This window comes from Miniopterus schreibersii (assembly GCF_964146895.1).
Source record: "Miniopterus schreibersii genome assembly, chromosome: 10".
Lineage (NCBI taxonomy): Eukaryota > Metazoa > Chordata > Mammalia > Chiroptera > Miniopteridae > Miniopterus > Miniopterus schreibersii.
In genome coordinates, this window is record NC_138110.1 from 32,520,130 (window position 1) to 32,535,601 (window position 15,472).

General features: G+C 37.9%; 1 protein-coding gene across 1 annotated transcript in view; it reads left to right on the top strand.

Annotated features, from left to right (window-relative positions):
- Positions 1–14,814, top strand: part of KLHL14 (kelch like family member 14) — a 91,017-nt gene extending 76,203 nt beyond the window's left edge. Inside the window, exons 6-9 of the mRNA XM_081148870.1 lie at positions 6,994–7,184; positions 7,260–7,418; positions 10,195–10,352; positions 12,737–14,814. Of these exons, the coding sequence (XP_081004996.1) occupies positions 6,994–7,184; positions 7,260–7,418; positions 10,195–10,352; positions 12,737–12,877 (649 nt within the window). The 3' untranslated portion in view covers positions 12,878–14,814. The remainder of the gene's footprint in view (positions 1–6,993; positions 7,185–7,259; positions 7,419–10,194; positions 10,353–12,736) is intronic.
- Positions 14,815–15,472: the final 658 nt, after the last annotated feature.

A 15,472-nucleotide genomic window follows, 5' to 3' on the forward strand; every position in this document is an offset into this window, starting at 1 on the left:
CCTCAGATGTCTTTCCATCATATATTCAAGAACAGGTCATTTGTTAGCTTTAAAAAAAAACACACAGTTTTGCAAGGTGTCCTCTCATTTTTTATGTACAGTGTTTATCTCACCCAATTCTCCTAGCACCAAAGAACAAGGTGACAACTACATTTATACCTATTTGGCCCTCCTGGCTGTTACACAGGCACGAGGCCATATCTTAATATGCCTATGCAAATTCACATGCTAAAATTTGAACACTTGATTCTTTTAAAATAATATCTCAACATCCTCTTGAGCAAATTCTTCAGAATAATAGTAACAATAATCGACAACCTATTTTATCAATTGAATTAAGAAATAATTTCTTTGTTATTTCTTTCATGACCCTTCACCTTAACATTTCCTTTTTTTTAAAAGCATTCAATCATACCGCACTGAGATCAAATTAGATCCTGAATCATAAATTCCAAGTGAAAAAGAAATTTTCAGATCATACCATTCATTCAAAAATGAACATTACTGCAGGAAGACTATGAATCTATGCTATAAAAAACTTACTAAATTTCTACCCCATATAATAGATCAAGACTTTCTTTTAGGAGACCAAGAGCTATACACTGAAAATGATGAGGCACAATCTATTAAAAGGACCACAGATACTTTTAGGAATGTCTAGTTCAGAGGTGCCTCAAGAAATTATTCTAGGTCAACTAATATCCTGGCATACTTGTCAGTCTCCCTGTTTCTATACAGGGATACCCCAAAAGCTTCCTGATGTCTTTCTTGTTTCTGTCTTTTGGCCGTTATTTCCTGGTTGCTGTGATTGTAGAGGCATCAATTTACCCTTTAATCAAAGCCATTCAAAAAAGTTTTACTTAAATTCTATTTTAAAAATAAACATCAATAACATATTTGAAATGTCAGCACCTCATCACTGTGGTCCCCTTTGCTGGGGGCTGTGCACCAGGATAATTAACCTTCACGCCTTGGGTTTGGGAGGCATAACTCACGTCGCGGTCAATTATCTCACTGTAGAGCCCCTAAGGATGAGAAGTATTGCTGCAAAACCTAATTAGTAATTTTTTTAAAGTGTGTATTGTTTACTTGATATTCTATAATGACTTCCTCTGAGGCACTATGGCCTATCATGGCAGGGTCCTACTTAGACAATTTTTAGCAGCTCATTGACCTGATAAAAAGACCTGCCATGGTCTGTCGGTGCCCGGCAGCCACCGTTGACAGGATGGACTGTTTAACGTTTCTTTCTAAGTCATTATGGTATATCATGTCAGGTCCCTAGTAAGAGAAGTTTTTTTTTAGATTTAGAACAATCAACTCGATAGACCAAATAAAGAGCTCCTAGCAGAGCAGAATGGGAAAAGGCAGATCTCACAGATGCCCAGTCAATCTTCTAGCTCCACATCTCCTATGGGTTGGTTGACCCAGGCAGCAATCCATAACTTAAAATGAAATTTTTCTGTCATTGCTAAGCTTCCATCCAAAATAGCAAGTACAATCAGTTACCAGTGTGGCCTAATTGGTGATTAAACAAAGAAGGCAAAAGACTAAAATACGTGAGACAGACTACAGATCAGAAAAGGATTTTCTTAAACATTTAATTGAGTTAATTTTGCATTGTGTAGATCATCAATCAAACTCACCAGGAGTTTCCCACCCCGCTCCCGTGCCTTTAGCTGCTATCAAACTGCTGATAAGTTAGCGAACTGGTTGAGAATTACAGAAACAAGTTGTAAAACACTCCGGGGTAACCCATTCTTACAGAGCTGGCTGGACAGATTCCTCTGCTAGCTTACCTAATTAGAGCATCCAAAAGAGTGTAATAAAGTGCAAGCTGCCATCCCAGTTCAGCCGGGAAATGGGCACACATCCTCTAGACTTCCTCAACCATGGGAGGTCTGCTCAGGAACTGCATGCCTGCTACCTGTGAATTTACTTACAGGTTGTTTTGGTTCAGATTTAGGATTTGATTCTCCAGAAAGAAGATGGGGCAAAAATGAAAACTCCAATCAATAGAAATGCTTTGGTGACTTTAAGTTTTTTTAATAAAAATAGACATTTTAGGTATTATTTGTATGGATATCTTACTCCCTAGCTAGTCTGGGGGGGGAAGAGAAACGAAAAGCCGTCTGGAGAACAAAAACAAAGCATATGTTTCACAGAGTAAGTGAAATCTAGAAGCAAATACATCAGAAAGTTTCCAAATTTAACTATTGTGTTTCTAGAAGCCTTATAAGAAACAATGTCAGACAATATTCCATTTGAAAATAGTTTTTAAGCTGATGATGAAATTCAAAAATTCAAGCTGAGATAAAGTTGTAGTAATTCAATCTCATGCTGTAGCATAGAAACTGACCACCCTAAGGGTAAGAGAGGAAGAGTCAAGACCGGTACAGTACTCGGGATTTCATAGTCTTTTCACTTATCTCAGTACATTGAACATTGCCTGTGGCAGTGGGGTCAGGGGAATGTTGTAGAGGGAAGAGATGAACAGTTTAAAATACAGTGTAACACCATTAAGGAATCTTTAATAATCTTAACTTAGTTTTCAAAAAATAGCCTAAACCAGGTGTGCTCTTCACGTGGACAAGCAGGGCAGGGATTCCCAAGAGACCTAATGGTAGAATTTGAGCCTGGAACAAATGTTCACAGCTGCTGACAGACCATTAACCAGTGTTTCTAGAATGCATTTCATGAATTCTCATTTTGGGCACACAAGGGATAAAATCAGAGACTCAGAATCTTTGCTATTGGAATTTCTACATAAAAATGCACTTTTCATCAGGAAGTGAAACCTACTGGGTTGGGTTTTTCCCCCCATTTAGATCCTAACAGTGACACTGTGTGGATAAAGCTAGGAGTACACATGGAGCATCAAATTAAGAATACTTAGGCTAATTTTAAAGAGCAAATTCTGGCAGGCTGACTCGGTGTCACAGTGAGAAAGGAAGGCAAGTGAGAAAATTGAAATTTAGACTAGAGAAAAGGAGTTCATGCTTCCAAAGAGAGACCTTTCTCTTACCCTCCACTATAAAAACTTAGAGGGTTTTCATGCTTATGGCTGGTGGGCTTTTTTTTTTTTTTACCAATATATAGTGGATAGAAGAACTCACCACCTTAAAACCCACATAGTCCAGATTATTTTAAAATGGCACATGAGTGAAATTAGTAAACTAATTATTTCAGAGGCCCTAAGACCTGTCGTAGACTCACATGGCAGAGGGATACTGATCTATCCTGTTTCCATGTTGCAAAGAAATATCTACGTACAGATTTTTGTAGACATGTGTGAGTCTTTTCAATGAAACATTTTAACTGAGAAGGTAAAATCACTAGTAAAATAATCTTGACTTATCATATTTCATAAGAAAGCAGTTAAAATCTGGCTAGAGAAATTAAAGGAACCAGTGACCCATCTATATGCACTTAATTTTCCAATTGTTTTTAAACCTAATTTTATATTTCAAAGAGTTTTTACTCCTCCACACCAGGAAACCCCAATTTGGGGGAGTTTGCATTCTTTGAAAATCTGATTAAATCTTCCTCCAAAATCTTTCTCCATATTCTTCCTAAAAATGCACATACACAAAACACATATATACATCATTTTATTACAATTTCAAAAGGACTTTATGGACCCCTCGGAAGACATAGGCCCAGGTTAACAACCCTTACTTTATGAAATCTGTCTCTGCTGCTCTTTTTTTTTAAATATGTCTTTATTGACTTCAGAGAGGAAGAGAGAGAGAGAGAGAGAGAGAGAGAAACATCAATGATGAGAGAGTCATTGATCGGCTGCCTCCTGCACGCCCCCCAACTGGGAATCCAGCCCGCAACCCGGGCATGTGCCCTGACCGGGAATCAAACCACAATCTCCTGGATCCTAGGTCGACGCTCAACTGCTGAGCCACACTGGCCAGGCTCCCCTGCTCTTTATTCTCCCTTCTCCATTTTTCTTCTTCCTTTGCCCATCATTGTTGTTCATTTTCCTTCGGAATTTTCCATAGCATGTATGTTTTTCAAAAGCATCAAGAAAATATAGAAAAAACAAACATAACCAAAATATTATTCTAAAATTACCAATAATACTAACAATTTCAGGACTATAAATATATAACTGAACCATATGATCCCTCAATCCCATTTCTGCTTATATATTCAAAGGAACCAAAATCAGTATCTTGAAGAGATATCTGTAGTCCCACGGTCATTGTAGCATCATTCACTGTAGCCAAGATGTGCAAACAACATTGTCTGTCAACAGATAAATGGATAAAGAAAGCATGGTGTCTGCATCAAATAGAATATTATTCAGCCATAGAATTGAAGGAAATCCTGCCGTTTTAAACTGAAAGTTAGTATGCTAAGTGAAATAAGCCAGGTGGAGAAAGACAAACACTGTATGATATCATTTATACATGGAATCTAAAAAGATGTTGAATTTATGGAAACAGAAAATAGAATGGTGGTTGCCAGGGGCTAGGAGTGGGGAAAAGGGGGAGCAGTTAGTCAAAGGCAACAAAATTTTAGTTGTAAGATGAATAAGTTCTGAGGATCTAATATAAAGGATCCTATAACTATAGTTAATACGCTTGAAATTTGCTAATAGAGTAGATTTTAAGTGTTCTAGTAAAAAAATGGGAGGTAACTATGTCAGGTGATGAATGTGTTATTTAATTTCATGGTGGGAATCCCTTTACATTGTATGCATATTAAATGCATCACATATATTGAATCATCACATTTACACTTTAAATAAATTATAATTTTATTTGTCAATTATGCCTCAATAAAGCTGGAATAAAATGAAGTAAAACTGAATACAACACCATATATAACATACATCATACCTATATGGTAATAAATTATCTACACAAATATTAAAGAATTTAACTGTCACTTAAAATACATGGATGGGCAAAAGTAGGTTTACAGTTGTGCGACCACGAAACACGGAGTTTATTCCTATATTATTATTTATTTATTTATTATTGTATTATTTATTTATATTACTTGTCTTTTTATGATTGTTATTATTTCATATCCTTACGATTTATCTTTTAAGTAACAATGGCTGGTAATTTAACCAACGGCCCATGAAAGTGGATACTGAAATAGTACCGTAAACCTACTTTTGCCTCACCCCTGTATTATTAAGAAAATGTATATGGAAATATTTTTAATTTTATTTTTCAATTAAATTCAACATTATTTTGTATTAGTTTGAGGTGTACAGCATAGTGGTTAGGCAATCATATACTTTACAAAGTGTTCCCCCTGATATTTCAAGTAACCACCTGGCACAGTATATAGTTATTACAATATCGTTAACTGTATTCTCTATGCTTTACTTTACATCTCCGAGACTGTTTTGTAACTACCAATTAGTACTTCTTAATCCTTTTACTTTTTTCACCCAATCCCTGAACCTCACTCCCCTCTGGCATTCGTCAGTCTGTTCTCTGTATCCATAAGTATGTTTCTATTTGTTTGTTTGTTCTTTAGAGTCCACATATAAGTGAATTCATGTGGTATTTGTCTTTCTCTGTCTGGCTTATTTCACTGAGCATAATACCTTCTAGGTTCATCCATGCTGTTGCAAATGGTAAGATTTCATTATTTTTTATGGCCGAATAATATTCCGTGGTATATATGTACCACAGCTTTTTTATCCACTCATCTATGGATGGGCACTTGGGTTGCTCCCATGTCTTGGCTATTGTAAATAATGCTGCAATAAACACAGGGGCCACACACCCAGTAAATCACGGAGCCAGGCAATCTTATTCCAGACATCAAACTGTTTATCAAGATGCTATACACTGCTTCCCAGAGGTTTGGGCACTACGTAAACACAACTTGGAAGATCTCCAAACCATATAAGTTTACCTGATAAAAACTTACGGGACTTTTCATCTTGTTATTGACATTGCCCAAGAGACTTAGCATCAATTTTTATGAAAACCATAATTCATCAAACATAAATTATATTCTCTAAGAGACTTGGCACTTAGTAATTGTAGTTTGTCAGTATTGGACCACGCTTTCCTTATGAATATATAATTCTGGTAGCATCAATGAGAAAAAGAAGCGAAGATCCAAAGGTTTGCTTAAGATTTCAACCTAGTCTTCCTAACCTTTATCCTGCCTCAGCTTCCATATCTTATTAGTTGCCGAGTCTTACATCTGCCTTTAAAATATCTTTTTTGTCACCCTTTTCTAGCCTTATACTAAAACTATAATTTAGGTCCTTAATACCTCACTCCTGGATTATGGTCTGCCTCGGATTGGTCTTCCTGTCTCCAGTCCTTTCAACACAGTTTACAACTTTTGCTTTCAGTGGCATAATGAAATAATCTAATAAAGAGCCTCTCTTGAAAAGAGACTAAAAAATATCCCATAGCTTTGTAAGAATCAACACCAAATACTACAGAGATGAAATTCCTGTGATGGGTTATATAACAGCAAATTTTCAACACTATATTCAGTTCACAAAAGTTTCTCTATTTGCCGTAGAACTGGGGGGAGAAAAAGAAAAAATGATAATTGAAGAAAAATTTTGATGATGTAGTTCTCTTATAAATTGGAAACAATGACCCTTGAAGGACCATAAAGAAAGTGAATGTCAAGATAATTTATTAATGTTACATTATCTACCTCATTTTTCACGTTGTCTTACTGAGCTGTGATATCCTTACAGGGCACCAAATATCCCAAACATTAGTGAACACTTTACCAGTGTATCAAACGCAAGATAAAAAGAGCTCAGACAACGAGCTGGTCCATTGCTCCTCTACTGTTCTTTGATATCAGAAAGGCTAACCAGGACGGGCGGTGCGTACGGCTCCTGGGTAAGGCCTCAGACTCAGGAGGTAGCTGCATAAGTGATTTTCAGAGGCTTGCAGCCCTTTCTGACGCTGAATAGACTCCCTTTTCCCAACGGACGGGGCCCCTTGTGTGATTCACGGCCGGTGGTTGTTTCTCCCGTAGAAGAGCCAGTTTCTATGCTTGTCGGCTGGACAAGCATCTGTACGTCATCGGCGGGAGGAATGAGACGGGCTACCTGTCCAGCGTGGAGTGCTACAACCTCGAGACAAACGAGTGGCGCTACGTGTCCTCCTTGCCGCAGCCCCTGGCCGCGCACGCGGGAGCGGTGCACAACGGCAAGATATACATCTCAGGCAAGTGCCGCCTGCTGGCGCGCGGCGCGCTCCCCAGGCACTCTCCCGACTTGTGTGTCTATGTTCCATTCACAGGGGGTGTGCACAATGGAGAATACGTCCCGTGGCTCTATTGCTATGACCCCGTGATGGATGTCTGGGCTCGAAAGCAAGACATGAACACAAAACGTGCCATTCATACTTTGGCTGTAATGAACGATCGCTTGTATGCAATTGGAGGAAATCATTTGAAAGGTCTTATTTTTTTTTTAATCACAATAACATTTGCATCTCATGTTTCTTGCTAACAGGGTTTCTTGTTAGATAATCATACTTAATGTAACCAAGTAAAAAGTATGTTGACCAAAGAAAATCTACTCTGTGTAAATTCCCGGTACCACTGGGCAAGCATTTATTTTGGCTCCTCTGCAGATAGGATTATTTTTAAGTTACCACACACATTAAGGAAATGAATAATGATGTCTGTAGAAAATTTAAAAATGAAAGCATTAATAACTGAAAAAGCACAAACAATTTGTTGTAACAATGAATTCAGTAAAAACAAATTATTCCTTATCAACAAAGTTATAGTAATGAATTTTGTCCTGAAAATTGTTTTCTGTAGTAATCATAAAAACTTTAGTCATAGCTGCGCAAAGCTAATAGGTGATTTTTCTTAAAGAAAACACTTAGAATTTCATGTCTAAATTTAGAATGATCTCTTTTAAGAACCATCGATGATTCTCAAATTTTTTCTATTTGCTTTTTTTAATGAAAAAAAAACTTATTTAAAGCATAGTATCTTTAGAGCCATGTCTTTGGTTCTTTTCCTTCATATTTGTATTTGACTCCAACTTTTTACAGTATATGTGCATGTATGCAGCTTTATGTACATTTATATAACACTGAATTTGATAGGGAAACAGAGAGATGTATGGTATTGAGAATGTTGCTAACTACTTTGGACCTCAGTTTCCTCATCTGAAAACAAAGGAAGTTGATCTCTAAAAATCCCCTGTGGCTCTGACCTTCCATGATCCTTGAAATTGAACTCAAAGAGAACTAGGCCATCTGGATATGGTAGATAAGGCCCATCTGTGCATTTATTTCTCAACTAGATATCCATCTTTAAAAAATGGCTTAAACATAGACATTTTTTCTATTTTTCTTACTAAATATTTACCCCTAAATATAATAAAGGCCAGACAAGAATGATGAGTCAGAAATGTCATTTCCTGGTCTGTGTCTGCTGCTCATCTCAGCGCTCTCCCCAGTGGAAGACGGTTATCTTTCCTCCTGCAGCTCTTCCCTTTTACTCTTTGTTTCCTTCCCTGGTGCTCCTGCATGTCAACCCACACACCATGCCCTTACATCAATATGTTTTATATTAACTTTGTAGTTTCCTGCATTACAATATCACTTCTACTAATTTCTTTGCACAAGAAAGCCTAACTATTTTAGGAACTTTTAATATTTATGGTTATACTTGGACAGAAAAGATTTGAGTAATGACAGTCTAAATGAAAAATGGCACACACGCATGAAGTCAGGTTGGCTCAGGGAGACACTGAGGCATTAGAGGAAAGGGTGTGAACTTTGCATCTAAGCTTAGGTTTGAATCCCAGTTATGTACTTACAGTTGTGTGGTCTTACTCAAGACACTTAACTTCATGTCTGTAAAGAAGGGATAGTGACCCTTTCCTTGGTAGTTATGACAATTACAGTCAACAAAAGTAATACTTTTACTTGGTACAGAGAAGGCACACATATTCTCATATGATGCCACTAGAACCTAGAGCCAGGAATTTACCCAAATCCTCATTCCAGTTACATATGCTTCAAAAATTACCCATTATCTTAATGGTAAAGGAAAGAAATGTACCACAGAGTTGCAGTAAGCACATTACTCTGCTGTTCCAAAATCAGTGTGATTTATTTTATGTAAAAGGTTAGTGGCCTGAAATATTCTGTCTGCCTCTTCGAGAATGAAAATTATTCTACTTTTTGGTCTACCTTCTCAATTAATTTGAAGAGTCCAGTACATTGGTTTATTTTTATTATATGCATTGTAATTGTCGGCTAGCAAATATCCATACCATGTGTTTAACTAGGAAAAAAAAATCATTAAAGACTTAGTTTGCTCAATAACCAGGAAGCTCCTAGTAGGGGTTTTTTGACTCCCTAAATTAAAGGCAGGGACCCAGGAGAGTCCAGTAACCTAAGTTGTTCTCTGTGACCTGGCGACTGTCCCGGCCACTGAGAAACTTTATCAGAAGTGGGAAGAGAGGCCCTTCGGTGGAACTTAGCCCCATACTCAAAACCTTGATTCTTAGTAGATGTTGGAAACAGTTCACAGTGTCATAGCTGTTTACATAGGCTGTGAAAAGGGTAGAATATGCTGAACAACACATTTTAATTAAAACATTTTGAGAGAGTTAAATACTCATTGAAGAAAAATCTGTAAAAGTATGAACTTTGAAGCCAGTTCACTTGTATTCAAATCTCAGCCTATCTTCTTACTGGCCATGTGACTTACTCACATCATTAACTCTCTCTGTCACCCAGTTTCCTCATCTATAAAATGAATATAATGGTACAACTATCTCATAGGATTACTGATGGGATTAAATGAGTTCATTTATATAAAGCACTTTAATAAGCGAGCTGTTTAACTTTTTAAAGGCACTCTATAAAATGCTTGCTTTAACTGTAATTATTTTAAACCTTTTAAAAAAGTTTTAATAAGCCATTTTTCATAAACTCTACCCCCATATAATCAACCAATGACATCTAATCTAGTCAGATGGTTCTTGCTTTGAATTAATCTGAAACAACCGGAGTTGGGTTAGTTGTTTGTTTTAGGTCTTTCTGACATCTCTCTTAATTTCACCAGTAAATTTATACATGTGTGCCTTCAAGACACAATTATCTGCTTCTTGGCTCTAGACCATTTTTTTAAAAGAAGCTCTAGCTTTAAATTGGGACCGTGAGAGTTTATTCTTCTGTAATTCCATTTTGCTCTGTTACCTAGGTTTCTCCCACCTTGATGTAATGCTCGTGGAATGCTATGACCCAAAAGGTGACCAGTGGAATATTCTCCAAACTCCCATCTTGGAGGGTCGAAGTGGTCCTGGCTGTGCAGTGCTTGATGACAGCATTTACCTTGTGGGAGGCTACAGCTGGAGCATGGTTTGTACCCCCACTGAACTGTTCCTCCTTTCTGTTTGTACTTACTTTTTGTTTCCCTCAAAATGTGTCATCTACCCATGCATGTACTTTTAAAAAGTATCACGCTTATATGCAAACAGTAAATTACTTTAAGTAATAGAATCAGCGTGGCTTCTGTAGAGCTGGCTTGCTCTCTGATCAACTGTATCATGAATGGGTTAGATCTCTGGTTCTCTCCCTTCCCCATGCTTTTGCAATTCTGGCTTTCCAACGGTAAGTCAGACTAAAGTGGTTTGAATAGGAGAGTCTGAAAACTTTCTGACCAGAAAGGCATGAAAATGGAAATCAATTGTTTAATATCCACAAATTCTATTTAGGATATGTAATTTATCATCGTGTTTCACTTTTTCCCCCTTTATCATTAAAATTTCCAAACATACACCAAAATTGAGAGTAAGTGGGCCCTCATTAACACACCATCCAACTTCAACATCCATCAACATTTTGCCATACTTGCTTCATCCTTCAAAAAATTTTTACTGAAACAATTTGAAGCAAATTCTAGACATTATATGATTTCACCCTAAATGTGTCAGTGTTTACCTTTAAGAAATCACTCATTTATGTAAACATACTATATTATCACACCCAACAAAGTTAACAATAATTTCTTTATATCCAATCCATACTTAAAATTCTCCTGTTCACTTGAAAAAAATTTATTTTTCAGATTGTTATGTTAAAACAAGTCTCATTTGTATTAATTATCATCTCTTGTGCAAACTGGAACATTACCCCCGGTCCCATGGAACTTATTGTTTCATGCCACTGACTTGTTGAAATATGCAGAGTCAGTTATCATATAAAATATCCAGCATTGCCAGGCCGGGCGTGGCTCAGCGGTTGAGCTTCGACCTAGGATCCAGGCGATCGGGGTTCGATTCCCGGTCAGGGCACATGCCCGGGTTGCGGGCTCGATCAATGACTCTCTCATCATTGATGTTTCTGTCTCTCTCCCTCTCCTGTTCTCTCTCTGAAATCAATAAAGATATATTTAAAAAAAAAAAAAAAAAAAAAGAATATCCAGCAGTATGCAGTTAGCTAATGGCTTCCTTGTGGCATCATTTAAAATTTCCTATAGACTGGAAGTTAGATATAAGGGCTTAATTAAGTTCAGCTTTTCTCTCTTTTAAAAAATATGTTTTTATTGATTTTTAGAGAGAGGGGAAGGAATAGGGATAGAGAGATAGAAACATCGATGAGAGAGAAACATCATCCATCAGCTGCCTCCTGCACACCCCCGACTGGGGATCGAGCCCGCAACCCGGGCTTGTGCCCTGACCAGGAATCAAACCCGTGACATCTTGGTTCCTGGGTCGATGCTCAACCTCTGAGCCACACCAACTGGGCAGCTTTTCTCTTTAAAAAAAATTTTTTAAATTTATTTTTGCCAAAAACACTTGAGCCTCTGTAGTTCAACTTATATCACATCAGGAGACAGATAGGGTCTAACGTCTACATATTCACTTTTTAAATCATGACTTTTTATCTTTTCCTATTTATATGCGTTCATTTTGTAAGATTAATTCAGGGTTTTATTCCTTTTGCATCAAACAAGGTTGTTGTATAAAGTTTTAGGGGGAGCTTTAAAAGGTTATTAGTCATACAGAGGCAAATATATATTGACATATATCACCAGACACTCAACATGTGCCTGTTTGCTGGTGCAAATTGGTAGCCACAAGAAGGACACACTTTCAGAAAATGGTTGTTAGGTTGGTGGGGAATTTTGTTTGTTGTCTATGATAAAAAGCAAGCCGCTTTGGGAAGGGATATGTTATACAAGCACTAGCCCCAGAGGTTGACAAAAGAAACAAGGTTTTTTTGTTTGTTTCTCATGTGGCCTTTTGAAAATAAATAAATCAGTGTGCGAAGAAATCAGCAAGCTTTCATTTCCAGTTTATTTTAAACTGATTTTGAATCAAGCTCTAATCCTCTCTACAGTAGTAAAATAAAAATGGAAATGTGAGGCAACAGTCTAAAATCCAATTTACTTCAATTATTTGACTATTTAAGGTGATTTTTTTTTTTTTTTATCTTAAACCAGCAGGATAATTTCTATGTTTTTGGTCAATTATTTTAAGGGATTTGTTGATCATCTAGGATGTTCTAGGTGCTTGACTTTTCTTATTAGTCACACACACATAAAAACATAGTTTAGAAATTTTGTCAATCTCAAATTTTCCCTTGGCTTGAAACAGTTTAAAATCCACTGTTTAATTTTGAAGTTTTTAAACAAGAGCAGACAATTGATATTTTCTTTGCAAGGTAAATGTGATAAATAAGGTTGCCGTTGCACTTCTCTGAATATCCTTCCCTAAATGCTCCCTGTTCTGCCATTACAGGGGGCCTACAAGTCATCTACAATATGCTATTGTCCAGAAAAAGGCACCTGGACAGAACTGGAAGGAGACGTAGCAGAACCACTGGCAGGTCCAGCCTGTGCAACAGTTATCCTGCCCGCCTGCGTACCTTACAATAAATAACCCCAGGAAACCCTGGAATGAACAGTATCCCGTTCTAGGAAACAATGACAGGCGACATCACTATTATAACTAGGAACAATGCAGCCCAGCGGTTGCTGTTGATGTACAAGTAACTACGAAAGAAAAAGACCTGTTCTTGAACAGATACTGTGTCTGTAACTCGGATCACAACAAACCTCCGGTGGTGACAGACTCTTCCATTTCAGACTGGTTTTGACTTGTCCCAGCTTTACAAAAACTCCTCCCATGGATCTTACCCTTTCAAAAGGAGAAAGATAAAATACAGAAGAGCACCCCCAGAGAGACCTGAGATCAGTATTGTGCATTGTAGTCTGCCTGCATGTGATCTATGTTGAAGTTCCGGGGACATTGTGTTCATGAGTGATTCAACGTTGGACCCGCTGAAGTACTCTCCCTGCATCACAGAAATTGCCACCTGATTCTATATCCCTAACCTGTGGCTACTTCACAGACTCCTTAGGCAACACAGTTCTAGAAAATCGTATCAGATTAAAGAGAAACACTTTTGTTTCTGTGTAACTGTCGTATACCTTCTTCCCCTTGGAACCTCATGGGATCAGAAAGGAGAAAGATGCTGGCTCCTGTAGCAACTGCTTTCTGCCCTGTAGCCAAAGTCATTGTTTCTGTGTTCTCAGTTTTACCCGAAAGAGTAAAACAAAATGCACTGTGTAGCTGTTGGGTTCGTGGAGGCTCGCCCGTTTTCTGCAGTGTATAAACAAGTAGGGAACACACCTGTAGTTCGCGTCAAACGGTAGGATTGACAGGCAGGCAGACAGTATTGTGTTTTCTGTCGGGTGACATCTGACCCAAACTTAACCCACAATGAAAACTGAGAGATGGCTTTCCAGAATTCAGGAACAAAATGAAAGAATCATTTCTTTTAAGTACAATCCCAGTTGTCTCTCTGTCCCTAAAACACACAACTTTAAAGAGCCGCAGGAGCGAATGCTAGTCCCCAGCAAACCCTCTCGCCTCGGCTCTAGAAGCGGCTCTAGAGTTGGCTCTGGAAAAGCACATGGCTTGCCCTGACTATTCCCCCAGCTCATCAGACGTGTTTGCCATCGCCAGGGACGCCTGGGCCCAGTTAAGAGCGCAGTCGCTAGTTGTCTTCGGGGCCCCAAGGACTTTGGGACCAGAAGGTCGGGAGAGCATGACATCGGCTCAGTGTGGCCTGTCGAACGAACAACACTGGCAGAAACGTGAATTTGATTTTCAAGCTCTTCGGATGTGGAACGACATCCGTTAGGAGTACATGAAAGCCTAAAATATTTTTTTCAATCACCCAGAGATGTTGTTGAATCCCTCAACAAATGTGTCATTCAGAACAACAGCGCGGGGAAGCCACAGGTGAAAGCTGCCGGGTGACGAGCTTTCGCTGCGGGACACGTCAAGGTGGACAGGGGACCTGGAGCCCGGTGCCGTTTCCACAGTCAAGTGCAATCTTTGTTGTTTTTGTATTTATTTGTATGTTCAGATCCAAAGGATCCGTTGTAAAATATATATATAAGTATATATCCAGTACAATGAACTTTCATTTCTTTTTCCTTGAAAGCATATGAGTATATAGAAGGAAAAGTTACAGAGCTTGGCGGGGAAACCCCAGCTGACATCAGGAAGAAAACAAGGTCTGCTCCAGAACCTCACCGTCGCCTGTCACCGTGCCGCCTGAATGTCGCCGTTTAAACAAGGATATTGGCTTTCCTTAGACTTGTTCTTCATTTATTTTTTATTTCTAGCCCAAATAAATAAAAAGCATTTATGAGAACTGTAAGTAAAGCTTTCTGTATTTCAGAAAGACACAAACTATTAGTGAAAAACGATTAAAAGTCACAGAGGATGTAAATTTTGTACAGTATTAGAATGTGTAAATGAAGCTTGCTTGGAAGGGGGAAACTTGAAATAAAAACTTTATGTACTAATTCAACTGTCTCTCATGGTTTTGCTTATAAAGCCTGTGCATAAATCTTCATTGAATTGTTTAAATGTTTGTAATATATAAATGCCTACATATTTTTATTCTGCAGTGTATTTTATAAGTGTGGACAATGCTAAAAATTATGGAATGCTTCAGGAAAAATGTTGAGTTAAAAATAATGAGTTAAACCTGATTTTGACACTGTATGAGTGTTACAATAAGGAATAACTTATCCAAGATCTAATAACTAAATACTTACAGAAATGAGTAGAAGCACCATATGTATTAAACAATACTTGTACACTTTCTAAAGAATCACTGAACCACACATTTGATTAGATAAATTGTCTAAATACATAGTAGTATTTAATTTTTTTTTTAATCTGAAAAAGAAGTGCAGAGCAAGGAAAGATGGCTGTGGGAGACAATAGGGGAGACTGAGGCGTGTAGCTGAAGAGTTATGAAGGGTTAGAAGCTACTTCCTGAAGCTTGTAAGCTAGAAAGGATTTACTTCCATGCTTCCCTGCCCAATCTACCATTACTGAGGATGAAACTCACAATTAAAGGATTATTTGATCCCCCCTAGCATTCCACGAAAGCAAGAGTAGTGAGTTCCTCTCTTCTGCCCCTGGACCTCCCCTCTCTGTGCCAGCACAGAT